Genomic DNA, 14,682 nt, shown 5'->3' on the forward strand with positions numbered 1-14,682 from the left:
TGCAATTGATCCTTCCCTGAGGACTTGGACTTTTCTCTGCATGTGAGGCTCGGTTGCTGGGGAGACTGAACTACGCGCCAAGTCAGACCAGGCAGTAAGAGCCGTTTATGCCAAGAATCATTTTGACCTTCTCAAGATGGCGCCAAACACTGAACGTCGATCATCACGCTCTGTCCATGACTTCCTCTATGGCGTCCACTTCCTGTCTAAGGACCTAATTTCTGTCCCGAGTTGTGGCGGAACACATGCCCTGTTAGCGAGTTTTTTACCCTTAAGGAGAATTACTAAAAGCATATAAAGTGACATAGATTTGTTGTATTTCTAGATTTTTCCCTCATCTGAGGCTCACAGTTTCTCTTTAGGTGGCAAGAGAGGGGGATTTTGATCAGGCGCGCTCCGCGGGCAGCTCCTATTTCAGAGGGTCTTTGGCGGCTGAGTGAGGACCCAGGAGGCACTGGAAGCGCAAGATGGCGACGGCGGCCGCAGCATCGGCTTCGGAAGCGGAGGCAGAGCCAAAGGCCGGGCCCAAGGCCGAGGGAGAAGAAGATGAGGCTAAGGCGGCCAGGACGAGGAGGAAGGTGTTATCGCGGGCTGTGGCTGCTGCGACGTACAAGACCATCGGGCCAGAGTGGGACCAGCAGGAGGAAGGCGTGAGTGAGAGCGATGGAGATGAGGAGTACGCCATGGCTTCCTCAGCCGAGAGCTCCCCCGGGGAGTACGAGTGGGAGTACGACGAAGAGGAGGAGAAGAACCAGCTGGAGATCGAGCGACTGGAGGAGCAGGTGGGCCGCGGGGTGGGCGGCGGGCTTCTTTCCTTGGGTCCCTAGGCCCCGGCCCGCCTCCCCGGTCTTCGGCGGGAATAAAGCCGCCAAGGCCGCCAAACCAGACCTTCAAGCGCTTACCGCTCGATCGGAGCTTTGCAACCGTTATCCCGTTGAACCCTCACACGACCCGGTGAAGGAAGTAGCGTATTTCCCGTTTTACGGGAGGAAACTGAGGCTCCTGGTGGAGGGAATTCTCTTGCTCAAGAATACACTTCCTGCAGGTGGCGGGTCAGGCCTTGAACTTCGAATCGACTCCAGAACTCCCACTCTTAGCCACACTGTTAAACTGTGTCCAGCAGTAGAAATAAATTTGTCTTCTTAAGAGAGAATTATTTGTCTGTAGGAATGACAATGATAGGCTGTGGCGTGGTAGGGAAAATAGCGACTGTGACGGTGGTAATAGAAATGGAGAGGTAGAGATTTTAGCGTCTGGAGGCCAAGACCCAGATCTGGCTCTTACACACCTGCATATGTTTGGACCAGTTTCTTAATTTCCCTGAGCCTCCGCTTCCTCTTCTGTAAATTGGGAGAAAGGATTCGCACACATTGAATTGTCATAACGGTAATTAGTGCCTAGGGCTTGGTGTTAGCAGTTACCTTATGAGATGCAGGTGGCAGTATCTTCTGTGTAATCCAGGATCGCAGCCGGAGGATCCCAGGTGGCACGTTCAAATTAGGATGGTGTGAGAAAGGTCAATAAAGGGACTACTGTGTCTAGGTCAGGAGTGATGGTTCAGTATCTCAGGGCTAGTAACAGCAGGACCTTTAGTGTTCTCCTTTAGGCTGGAAGAGGTGAGGGGAGTGGCCAGTTTTCCAGGATGGTTGTGTAGAGAGGGCACCTGAGAGGTCAGAGGGTGCAGCCCCAGTTTCCCATCAGGGATTAAGGTGAAGGAGGAAATACCCTGAATGCCTCTCTTCCTCTCTCCAGACAACCTGCTGGTGCTTTATGCTGAGAACAAGAGAGCCAGAAAACTTATCCGTGTGCTCCGTACAGTGGGGCCCAGGACAGGGAGAGAGAAGATGGAGTGGATTTGGAGGGTCAAACAGAGGGAGATGGAGCACATTTTCTTTCTACAGATGAGGAAACCGAGGTGCAGGAGGAATGATGAAATGATTTGCCCAGCACCACTCAGGAGGGGATTTGAACTTTTCAAGGTTGTCTGTGGACCAGGTGCCACCTGGATATGGAATTGCTTAGCGATGTGAAATTGTTAGCCGGGGTTTCTCACCTAATCTCTCTGGGTGTGAGATTTCTTAAAATGTCCTCTCTGGGATGATGTTTTTGTTAAGCTGTGCAACAGTGACATCATCCTGAGGCATACCTGGCCGGCTTGTCATCCCGTTTGAATGTTAGAGGAGCCAGTTGAAGGGAGGCAGGTGGTTACCAGTTCTGCTTTTTATCAATCAGCACAATGAAGTTCATTCAGTCTTTTATTTTTTAGCAAATGTCTTGTAATATGAGGTGCCAGGCTGACTGTGACCCTGTCCTGATAGAAATTTGTTCTTGGGCCTTGGGCCTTTCAAGGAGCTATTAGCTCACTCAGTAGGGGAAATAGGATTACCTGTTTCAGTGGAAGGACAGGGGTGGATGCAGAGAGATGAAATTCTCGATGAGAGTTCCCAGCTTACTAGAGAGGAGACTGGGTCAGGGCAGAGGTCTCCTGACTTTGGGCGTCATGCAGTTGCCAGCCCTGTCTCAGGCTCCTGCAGGTGGGCTGGAGCTCAGAAAGTAACCATAGATTCTGGCAAGTGGTAGTGGAATGAACAGCCTCTGGCTTTATTCTCTTTGTCCTGGGGTCTAGACATTGACTTTTTCAATTTTTCCAAAAGTTCCTCCCACCTTCTCCTACCCCACAGCGTCTCGTTCCTGTTGTATCCACTCTCATGGTGGAGCATGATGATGAGTAACTCCCAGAGAGGCCTGGGAACTACACGGCCTCATATCTGTGAATTCCAGTTCTCACCTGAGTGTGTCTTATGAAAGCTTGCAGTTAGCTATGGTATCTATCCATGTAACAAAGGCAAGGATTCCCCGCTCTTTCTTTGTGGCCTGAAACTAAAAGTGGCACCTTGTAGTGCCTTACAGGTTATGTCAACACTCTGAGCCTGGTGTCCCAGTGGCTAAAGGAGGGTTGTAGTAGGCCTTTCCCTCACGGGGCTGTTGTTGAACTTAAGCTATAGGCACAGTTTGACATGTAGGAGATGCAATGCCAAGACCTGCTCTCTTCTCTTCCTCCCTTTCCTGTGATTGTACCCATGTGTCCTTTCCACTGGGCTTCTCTGTCATCACTCTGCCCCCAGACCAGGTCCAGGTCCAGGTCGTGCTGTTAGGGAGTTAGGAAGTCACTTCCCAGATCACCTGCACATTGGCTCTATGGAAGTTCCAGGGCCAAGGATTGAATCTGAGCTGCAAGTACACCTGCGCCACAGCTGTGGCAACACTGGCTCCTTAACCCACTGTGCCACAGCAGGAACTCCAGCCCCTTCCTTTTTTAAAGCATCCTTTGTTGTTAATGATGTTCTGAGGTCAGACTGAACCTGCATTTGTGCTCATTGTCAGCGCTGATTGAACTCTCTGGAAGGTCTCTTAAATGCATTTCAGTGTGCATGTGACATACATATATGTCAGCCCACCTCCCCCATATATCGTATCTTCATTATCTGGGACTAAAAATCAGAAACTTATACCAGAAACCATCTGAGAGACAGTTCCTGTACTTTAGAGACACTTGTACGTTTTTCCTCTGACCTCTGCACAGTGTTTACAGGAAGGCCACATGCATAAACATCACTCAGGCTGCCTCTGCAGCCCTACACTGCCATGCTCAAGCTCAGAAAACACATTCAGACCCAGGGGTGAGGGGAGAACTGAGCCTGCTTCTTCATGACGAATGTACATCTTCCGCAGTCTTCACTTCTTTCACTCTTGTAACCTGTGTGACACACTTGACTTTTGAGACATCAGTGTGTCATGGCCACTCTCTTGAGCTCCAGAGGTGTACTCCAGCGCCTTCCAGGGCAGACGGGGAAACAGAACCAGTTGACGTTAGGACACTTTTGTCCCCAACCTGGTCCAGTCCTGTCAGGTCCTCACGGGGTGGGTTCAGTCTGACACATTTATAAGTCATGAGCAGGAGAACATTGCTAAGAATGTTTTGTTTTTTGTTTTTTGTTTTTTTTTTGCTTTTAAGGGCTGCACCCATGGCATATGGAGGTTCCCAGGTTAGGGGTTGAATCAGAGCTACAGCTGCCAGCCTACACCACAGCCACAACAACACAGGATCCAAGCCAAGTCTGCAGCCTACACCCCAGCTCATGGCAACACCAGATCCTTAACCCACTGAGCGAGGCCGCCAGGGAGCAAACCTGCAGCCTCATGGTTCCTAGTCGGATTTGTTTCCACTGAGCCACAACGGGAACGCCTGCCAAGAATCTTAAGATTTAAAAAAAATTACAAGTCATGGGCTTGTAAATTATTAAATCTTTATATATGTTTGCATGTAATATACATACAAAGCAGTTTACATTTAAACTGTAAAGGATGGTAGTGAAATGAATACCACTTACTCTGCTATTCAGTCTAAGAGTGAGAACTTCAGCAGCATTGCTGTCCTCTGTACACTTCTCTCCTGTTCCATTGCCTTGACCTTCCTCCCACCTCCTCCTAAAGCCCAAAGTAACTGCTTTCTTGAATCTGTGTGCTTCTTTCTCTTTTAAACTGTGTATAGGGAGTTCTGTTGTGACTCAGCAGGTTAAGAACTTGCCTAATATCCATGAGGATGCAGTTCAATCCCTGGGCACTGTATTCCTTAGATTCAGCCATGTTCCTGCGTGTTGAAGTTTATTCATTTTGACTGCTGTATGTTTCGTACCCCAGTGTGTGAATAGCACACAGTTTAGCAGTTGTCTGACATTTGGATTGCTTACAGTTTTTGCTTTTTGCTATTACAAACAGCTACAAGGAACATTGTTACTATTAAACTGTGCTATTACTCTTGAACTTGTGTAAGAGTTTCTCTAAGTATTTTTCAAACTGGGGTCATGGTCATGGGTCATAAAGTCATTTAAGTAGATGCACCCAGTGCCATCTCTGTGATATATTTTGTGTGCTAGGATCTGTTTCTGGTGCTATCATTCTCTTGACCAGTTTGTCTATCTTGTGTCAATTCCATGGTCTAACTCATAACTCCTGAGACAAATCCTCCTGTGTGTATTTTAATGCAGAAGCTGGTGTCGAGATTCCTACGAGTGCATTGTCAGATGGTAGAGTGTTAGAGGAAGTGTAGGTAATTTGTTGTCTCTAGAGAGGGAAATATTGTAGCTGAAATGTTGTGACAGGCATTGGAAGAACAGATACTTGTCTAGTCTCACTGCACAGACTTAATGTAACCCCGTACCCCAACTTGTTTGAAAGCTTTTTTAAAAAATTAAACTTTCAGAGTTCCCTGGTGGCCTAGTGGTTGAGGATCTGGTGTTGTTATTGCTGTGGCATGGATTTGGTCTCTGGCTTGGGAACTTCCACATGCCACAGGCATGACTAAAAAAAGTTGAACTTTTCACTTTGAGGAGTCCTGTTGTGGCGAATCCAGCTAGTATGCTTGAGGATTTGGGTTTGATCCCTGGCCTTGCTCAGTGGGTCAGGGATCTAGCATTGCCGTGAGCTGTGGTGTAGATTGCAGACGCGGCTCAGATCCCGCGTTGCTGTGGCTGTGGTGTAGGCTGGCAGCTGTAGCTGAGATTTGCCCGAGCCCTCACCTGGGAACTTCTGTATCCTGCAGGTGCAGCCCGAAAAAGAAAAAGAACAAACAGCTTTTCATTTTGAGATAATTGTAGATTTCCCTGTGGTTGTAGGAAATAATACAGATCCTGTGTATCCTTACCCTAACCTTACCCTGTTTCCCCCAGTGGCGACCTTTTGTAAAATAGTAGTACAGTCTCCCATCCAGCCGTATTGACATTGACAGAGTCAACACACAGATCAGCTCTGTCACCACAGGATCCCCCTGCTGCCCTGGGGGAGTGGCAGTTCCTGACCTCCAGGAGCTACTGATATGTTCTCCATTTCTATAGTTGTATCGTTCCAGGAATGTTGTGTAAATGCAATCATATGCTCTGTAACCTTTGGGATGAGCTTTTTTCCCTCAGCAGAGTTCCCTCAAGATTCACGTGAGCTGCATGTTTATTAGTTTGTTCCTTCTGAGGGCTGAGTAGTAGTCCTTGGTGTGGGCATTCCTGGTGAGTTGAACCTTTCACCCCTTGAAGGACCTCTGGGTTGTTTCCAGATTTGCCTTTTAGGAATAAAGACATTATGCACATTCATGTGCAGGTATTTGTATGAACATTAAGTTTTATTTTTCTGGGAAAATGTCCAAGTGTGTTCTTGCTGGTAGTTTTTGTGTGTTAAATTTTATAAGAAACTGCCAAACTGTTTTCCTGAGTTGCCGTACCCATTTTACATTCACAGCAACAGCGGAGAGGGGTTGTTGTTTTACATCTTCTTTGGCATTTGGTGGTGTCACTGTTTTTCCCTTTGGCCATTTCACATTAGGATAGTGTATTGTGCTTTTAGTTTGTATTTCCCAGGTAGGTAATGATACTGACTACTGTTCAGGTGCACTTACTTGCCATCTGTGTCCTCTTTAGTTATACATGTTGGTTCGTGTCTTTTGTGTCAATATCTGCTGTATCCAGATTGATTTTCAAAGATTAAACTAGGCTTGCATACCTGGAATAACTCCTGCTTAGAAATGGTGTGTAATTCTCTTTTTACATTGAGTTTAGTTCTAGCCACAGTCCACTTATTTTGATTTACTCTGTTTTGACTTTCATTCAGTTCTAATTTAAATTTTCCTTGACACACTCTTTGGCCCATAGTTTTTTTTTTTTTTAATTACTCAATGAATTTATTACATTTATAGTTGTACAATGACCGTCACAATCCAGTTTTATAGTATTTCCATCCCGCACCCCCAGTGCATCCCCCCACCCCCCAAACTGTCTCCATTGGAAACCATAAGTTGTTCAAAATCTGTGAGTCAGTATCTGTTCTGCAAAGAAGCTCATTGTGTCCTTTTTTTCAAATTCCACATGTAAGTGATAGCATTTGATGTTGGTGTCTCATTATCTGACTGACTTCACCTAACATGATAATTTCTAGGTCCATCCATGTTGCTAAAAATGCTGTAATTTCATTCCTTTTAATGGTTGAGTAATATTCCACTGTGTATATGTACCACATCTTTATCCACTCCTCTGTTGGTGGACATTTAGGTTGTTTCCATGTCTTGGCTATTGCAAATAGTGCTGCAGTAAACATTGGAGTATATGTGTCTTTGCAAGTCGTGGTTTTCTCTGGGTAGATGCCCAGGAGTGGGATTGCTGGATCAAATGGTAGTTCTATGTTTAGTTTTCTGAGGAATCTCCATACTCTTTTCCACAGTGGTTGCACCAATGTACAATCCCACCAACAGTGTACTAGGGTTCCTTTTTCTCCACACCCTCTCCAGCACTTCCTGTTTGTAGACTTTTTGCTGATGGCCATTCTGGCTGGTATAAGGTGGTACCTCATGGTGGTTTTGATTTGCATGTCTCTAATAATGAGTGATGATGAACATCTTTGCATGTGTTTTTTGGCCATCCATATGTCTTCTGCCCATTTATTGATGGGGTTGTTTGTTTTTTTTGGTATTGAGCAGTAGGAGGTGTTTATAAATTTTGGAGATTAATCCCTTGTCAGTCACTTCATTTGAAAATATTTTCTCCCATTCTGTGGGTTGTCTTTTTGTTTTGTTTATAGAGTTTCCTTTGCTGTGCAGAAACTTTTCAGTTTAATTAAGTCCCATTTGTTTATTTTTGTTTTTACTGTCTTTATTCTAAGAGGTGGATCTGAGAAGATGTTGCTGTTGTTTATGTCAGAGAGTGTTTGGCCTATGTTTTCCTCTAAGAGTTTTATAGTATCTGGTCTTATATCTAGGTCTTTAATCCATTTGGAGTTTATTTTTGTGTATGGTGTTAGGGAGTGTTCTAATTTCATTCTTTTCCATGTGGCCGTCCAGTTTTCCCAGCACCACTTATTGAACAGGCTATCTTTTCTCCATTGCATAGTCTTGCCTCCTTTGTCATAGATGAGTTGGCTGTAGATGCGCAGGTTTAATTCTGGGCTTTCTGTCCTGTTCCAAGGATCTATGTTTCTGTCTTTGTGCCAGTACCATGTGGTTTTGATGACTGTTGCTTTGTAGTATAATCTGAAGTCAGGGAGCCTGATTCCTCCAGCTCCATTTTTCTTTTTCAGGATGTCTTTGGCTATTCTGGGTCTTTTGTGCTTCCAAACAAACTTTAGAATATTTTGTTGGAGTTCTGTGAAAAATGTTCTTGGTAATTTGATAGGGATTGCATTGAATCTGTAGATTGCCTTAGGTAGTATAGTCATTTTGATAATACTGACTCTTCCAATCCAAGAGCGTGGTATGTCTTTCCATCTGTTTATGTCATCTTTGCTTTCTTTCATCAGTGGCTTATAGTTTTCAGAGAACAGGTTTTTGGTCTCTTTAGGTAGGTTTACTCTTAGGTATTTTATTCTTTTGGATGCGATGGTAAACGGGATTGCTTCCCTAATTTCTCTTTCTGATCTTTCATTGTTAGTATATAGAAATGCAGTCGATTTCTGTGTGTTTATTATGTTGAGGTAGGTTCCCTCTATGCCTACTTTCTGAAGGGTTTTTTTATCAGAAATGGGTGTTGGATTTTGTCAAAGGCTTTTTCTGCATCTATTGAGAGGATCATGTGGTTTCTATTCTTCAGTGTGTTAATGTGGTGTATCACACTGATGGATTTGCGGGTATTGAAGAACCCTTGCATCCCTGGGATAAACCCCACTTGATCATGATGTACAATCCTTTTAATGTATTGTTGGATGAGGTTTGCTAGTATTTTGTTGAGGATTTTTGCATCTGTGTTCATCAGTGAAACTGGCCTGTAATTTTCTTTTTTGTGGTATCTTTGTCTGGTTTTGGTATCAGGGTGATGATGGCCTCATAGAATGAGTTTGAGTGTCCCTTCCTCTGCAGTTTTTTGGAATAGTTTCAGAAGGATAGGTGTTAGCTCTTCTCTAAATGTTTGATAGAATTCACCTGTGAAGCCATCTGGTCCAGGACTTTTGTTTGTTCAAAGTTTTTTAATAATAATTTCAATTTCAGTACTTGTGATTGGTCCATTCATCTTTTTCTATTTCATCTTGGTTTAGTCTTGGAAGATTGTACTTTTCTAAGAATTTGTCCATTTCTTCTAGGTTTTCTATTTTATTGGCGTATGGTTGCATATAGTAGTCTCTTATGATCCTTTGTATTTCTGTGATGTCCGTGGTTATTTCTCCTTTTTCATTTCTAATTTTATTGATTTGAGTCCTCTCTTTTTCTTGTTAAGTCTGAAATAGAAATGAAGAAAACCATAGAAAAGATCAATGAAACTAAAACCGGTTCTTTGAATAGATCAACAAAATTGATAAACCCTTAACCAGACTTGGCCGCATAGATTATTTAGAAGTACATTGCCTAATTTCCAAGTGTTTAGAGATTTTACTGTTGTTCATGATAATCTAGTTTGATTCTGTTATCAGAAAACATACCCTGTATGACTTAATTTCTTTTAATTTGTTGAGGTTTATTTAATGGCCCAGGATATGGTCTCAGTAAATGTTCCTTGGGCAATTGAGGAAAATGGGTATTCTGTTATTGTTGGGTGGAGTGTCCTATGTACATCAATTAAATCATGTAAATCATGTTGGTTAATGGTATTGTTGAGTTCTTCTATATCCTTGCTGGTTATCTGTCTGGTAGTTCTTTTAGGATTTCATCTTGATTTATTTATAGTGATTTTTAATTTTAATTTTTTTTTGTCTTTTTGTATTTTTAGGGCCACAACTGCAGCATATGGAGGTTCCCAGGCTAGGGGTCTAATCGGAGCTGCAACTCTAGGCCTACGCCACAGCCACGGTAATGCAGGATCGGAGCCGTGTATGGGACCTACACCACATTTCATGGCAATGCCAGATCCTTAAGCCACTGGGCAGGGCCAGGGATCAAACCCTCAACCTCCTGGTTCCTAATTGGATTTGTTTCTGCTGTGCCACGATGGGAACTCCAATTTTTAAAATGGCATATGGAAGTTCCCAGGCTAGGGGTTGAATCAGAACTACCGCTGCTGGCCTACACCACAGCCACAGCAACACCAGATCCAATCCTTGTCTGAGACCTACGCACCACAGCTCCCGACAATGCCGGATCTTGAACCCACTGAATGAGGCTAGGACTCAAACCTGTGTCCTCATGGATACTAGTCAGATTTGCTTCTGCTGAGCCATAATGGGAACTCCAGTTTATAGTGATTATGTAGAATATTGCTTTAAATAGCTTCTCAGTGGTTGCTTTGGGTGTTGAGGTATACTTGACCTCACACGACTGTGTTTTACCTCTGAGTGGCGTATGGAAATCTTCCCGTTTAGATCCCTCTACCATTTTTCCTTTTAGATGTCATTGTTTGGGGTATGGGTCTTAACATTTTTATTTCCATTGTAACATACAGTTTGGAAAACTCATGAAAAGGAGGATCATCTATTGTACTTACCCATATTTCTGCTCTTTCTGTTTGTTTTTCCTTCCTGATGTTCTTGATTTCTGTTGTCATTTCCTTTCTGTTTGAAGAAATGCCTCTGGCTATTCTTTGAGTCTGTAGTGACACATTCTTTTGGTTTTCATTTGTCTTAGATGTACCATAGCTTTGGAAGCAATTACCTTGATAACTTTTAGTTTGAAAAGTTTGAGATAGAAAAATAAACCTTTAGGTATCTATTACTCAGCTTCATCAGATCAGTTTGCCATTCTGGGAATTTCATTTGCTTGTTTGTTTAGTAAAAGGAAAGAGCTCTTACTCAGGCATGATACTAAATTACTTTCTAGAATCCTCACAAGAACCTTGTAAGCTAGAGCCGCTCATCCCATTTTACAGATGAGGAAATGGAGGCTTAGAGGAGTTAATAACTTGCCTCAGGTCATACTTTGTATTTACTTGTTTCATTGGAAAGTTTCCTTCTTTATTTCAGAGAGAACCCAAGTATGTTCTGACAGGAATTGTAACAGTTTTGAAGGAGCTTTATGTTTATTATAAAAAGCCTCTTTGTTGATTTTTCTCCCTCTTCCTGGGGGTAAATATTGCCTTGCTGTTTTAGTGGCCCTCCCAGATAGCACATATTTTGTGTTTGTGGCAGAGGTGTGCATTGTCATTAACGGTGAGAAAAGCTGAGGGTTTTTTTTGTTTGTTTTGTTTTTTTTGTCTTTTAGGGCCACACCCGTGGCATATGAAGGTTCCCAGGCTAGGGCTCGAATAAGAGCTGTAGCTGCCGGCCTACACCACAGCCACAGCGACGCCAGATCTGAGCTGTGTCTGCAACCCACACCACAGGTCATGGCAGCGCCAGATCCTTAACCTACTGAGTGAGGCCAGGGATCAAACCTCCGTCCTCATGGATACCAGTCAGATTTGTTTCCGCTGAGCCGCGATGGGAACTCCAAAGCTGAGCTGTTTTGATGAGGGCATTTTAAATTTCAGCCTGTGTCCCTTTTCCTTTTAGCTGTCCATCAATGTCTATGACTACAACTGCCACGTGGACCTGATCCGGCTGCTCCGGCTGGAAGGGGAGCTTACCAAAGTGAGGATGGCCCGCCAGAAGATGAGTGAGATCTTTCCTTTGACCGAAGGTAACACCTCTGCAGTCAGGCTGCTTGTGTAAACACAGAGGGTTGAAAGTGGGACATGATCCTTCTAGAAAATTTAAAGAGAATTTAAAACACATAAGTATAGCGGAGAGAAGAAACTCCATCCCTCAAAGTCAGCGAGTTTTCATTTGTCATCTTTAGTTTTTTGCAAAACATAGTTGTGGTCATGCACTTCTGACTCATGTTTCGAATCCTGATTTCTTTATCCTAACATTATGATAAAACATTTCTATGTAATTAAACTTCCCCTCGTTCCCTGTTTCCCATTCTAGTATTTATATATTTAATCTATTTTCTCAGAAACAGATAATTACAAATGTATTACAATTAAACTTCCACAAATTTTTTTTTTTTTTTTTTTGGTCTTTTTGCCTTTTCTAGGGCTGCTCCCACGGCATATGGAGGTTCCCAGGCCAGGGGTTGAATCAGAGCTGTAGCCGCCAGCCTTCGCTAGAGCCACAGCAACTCAGGATCCGAGCCACATCTGCAACCTACACCACAGCTCCTGGCAACGCCGGATCCTTAACCCACTGAGCAAGGCCAGGGATCGAACCTGCAACCTCATGGTTCCTAGTCTGATTCAGTAACCACTGAGCCACGACGGGAACTCCCTCCACAGTTTTTAATTTATATGTTTCATACCTTATTTGTTCCATGGGAGTTGGCCATTTAGGTTATTTCTACTTATTTGAAATGTTAATTACACTAAGCATCTTTGTAGTTAAATATCCATGACTATACATCATCGATCTTTCAGGGACAAGTCGGAAAACATGGGTCCTAGACTGAGCTCTGTTCCCCTCCCTCCCACAAAGCATACCTGCAGGGTGTAAAAGCTGAAATCAGATTGCCTGGCTCTATGTCTTTCTAGCTGTGTGACCTTAAGCAAAAGTTTCTGCCATGTAGTACGAGGCGTTCTGTGTGCAACACAGAACACGTGCTTGGCATGTTGTAAATGCTTAGGTAGATGCCATTGTTACTAATGTCACTGTCATCTACCTCCTAGGACTGTACTTTGCAAAATACAAAGTGCCCAGGTGCAGGTGCAGGTGTAGGGATATTGTGACTTCAGTGATGTGATTTTATCTGGAAGCATAAACCTTCTGCATGCTTGGTGCAGGTTTTAAGAATTGAATTTCTGTGAAGGGGCTGGGTGGTATGAGGCGGGCTGATGCCTGGTGGTGAGGGGGGCGGTGACGCAGGGGGCGCCGGTGTCTTGCAGAGCTCTGGCTGGAGTGGCTGCACGACGAGATCAGCATGGCTCTGGATGGCCTGGACCGAGAGCACGTGTACGACCTCTTTGAGAAAGCGGTGAAGGATTACATCTGTAAGTCCCCTTCTGGGGTGTCTGGCGGGCTCGTTGGCGTCTCTCTCCGCTGTCATGGATGCAGCTGTGGGGCAGTGCTGCCCGGACAGGAGCATTCGCCCAGCGACTAGCAAGATTTGAGTTCAGTCATTATTGTCATTGTTTGTGGTTTTCAGTCCAGGTATTTGGATTTAAAATACATATAGAAGAAATACTTGAGAAGGAAGAAAGTGAATAAACTCAACCTCAGCACTTCCCTGTCAGGGAAAACTTGCCTGGTATTTCCAAGTGACTAGAAGTTACCTTTCACACATGGAATAGATTTTTCCAAGTTTTGGAGAGAATGCTTCCCCCCCAATATTAAAAAATTTAAACTTTTAATTTTGAAATAATTATAGCTTCATAGGAAATTGCAAATCTGTGTACTTACTTCATCCAGCTTCCCGCCAGTATCTTATGACTGTAGTACAAAATCAACACCAGGAAATGGGCCTTGGCACAGTGTGTGTATGTGTAGTTCTGTGACATTTTATCCCCCCACTGCAGTGAAGATACAGAATCTCCCATCGCCACAGAGACCTCCCTTGTCCACTGGTCTTGACATCGTACCAGTATAGGTGAAGTGGGGACCCCTTACGTCCCTTTAAAGCCCCTTGCCTTCCTCTGTTGATGGTATAAGTCTTTAAATATTTTTGCTACCTACCTTGAGGACTGCATCAGACAGTGCTGTGAACAAAATGGTTTTTTAAAATGTTAAAAAACCGCCCCTTTTAGTTAAATAGCCTTTTCCGCTGTGTGATTTTCCTCACCGCCCTGTGGGCGTCTCCCCCGTGAGAAGCACTGATACTTAGAAGATAGGCTGCCCTAAGGAAGGGAATGTTTCGTGTGCTTTTACCAGTCAAGGTGAATTTATCAAATTTTTACTTTTTATAATCTGAATTATGAAAATAAAAAGGTGTCTTGGGAATATAAAATGATACTAAATGTGCTTTAAAAGCTGTTTTTGGCATTTGCTGGTGGCTTAGTGGGTTAAGGATCTGGTGTTTCTGAGTAGCTTGGGTCACTGCTGTGGTGCAGATTCAGTCCCTGGCCCACGAACTTTTACATGGAGTGGGGGCAGCCAAAAAAAAGGAGAAAGAGAAAGAAAGAGGTGTACTTGAGCCTCTGCTCTGATGCATCCCATGTGGCTGCTAGAATCTCTGACAGTCCTGAATGCATGATGTTCCTGTCTCTCTAATGCTCCTGTTTATACCCCTTTTTCCTGTTGCACAGTCATTGTTCATAGTGCCAGTTCTCTTTCTCCAGGGACCTTTTGCCCTTCCTGGGCTGTGATGCTTTTCCACCCTTTATAGTTCTGCAGTCACTTTGCTGTCAGGCCCCCACTGTCACTGAGTGTTGATGTCACTGTGCCATCACCTTCCACCAGTGCTTCAAGGTTGCTGTGGGTCAGGAGCTGGGTAAATAGGCTTCTGAGCTTACTTCTCATGAGTAGCTTTGAATGGGTACCCAAGGGGTTCTTGGGTTATTTTCAGGAGCTTTAGCGTATGGAAATGGTGGCACTTTTGGCTGCTGCTTAGTTTTAAATGTAATTTGCACATTTGAAGATTCCAGGTGTAGACGTCCTTATTCCTCAGCACATCCTCAGTTGTGAATTCAGGCTGCCTGGGGGTGTTCAGTATGCCTTTAATAAGTTACGGCTGTGGCCCTCTGCTTCTTCAAAGATTTTGAAAATCAAGATCCTTGGTTTTGGGGGAGGCTTATGCAGAGACCTTGTCCCTGTTTT

At 44.0% G+C, this 14,682-nt stretch overlaps 1 protein-coding gene across 7 annotated transcripts in view; it reads left to right on the top strand.

The window, feature by feature from the left end:
• The first annotated feature begins 438 nt into the window (after positions 1-438).
• Positions 439-14,682, top strand: part of SART3 (spliceosome associated factor 3, U4/U6 recycling protein) — a 36,060-nt gene continuing 21,816 nt past the window's right edge. For all 7 annotated transcript variants that reach the window (XR_014826993.1, XR_014826994.1, XR_014826995.1 and 4 more), the window contains exons 1-3: positions 439-782; positions 11,449-11,575; positions 12,816-12,920. Coding sequence is in view for 2 of the 7 variants with exons in the window: in XM_005670755.4 (XP_005670812.3) it covers positions 468-782; positions 11,449-11,575; positions 12,816-12,920 (547 nt within the window). In the remaining 5 variants the exon portion in view is untranslated. The remainder of the gene's footprint in view (positions 783-11,448; positions 11,576-12,815; positions 12,921-14,682) is intronic.

This window comes from Sus scrofa, chromosome 14, assembly GCF_054392235.1.
Source record: "Sus scrofa isolate SSC_HxYL_T2T_F1_AM1 chromosome 14, Sscrofa_HxYL_maternal_Yorkshire_Landrace_v2.0, whole genome shotgun sequence".
Lineage (NCBI taxonomy): Eukaryota > Metazoa > Chordata > Mammalia > Artiodactyla > Suidae > Sus > Sus scrofa.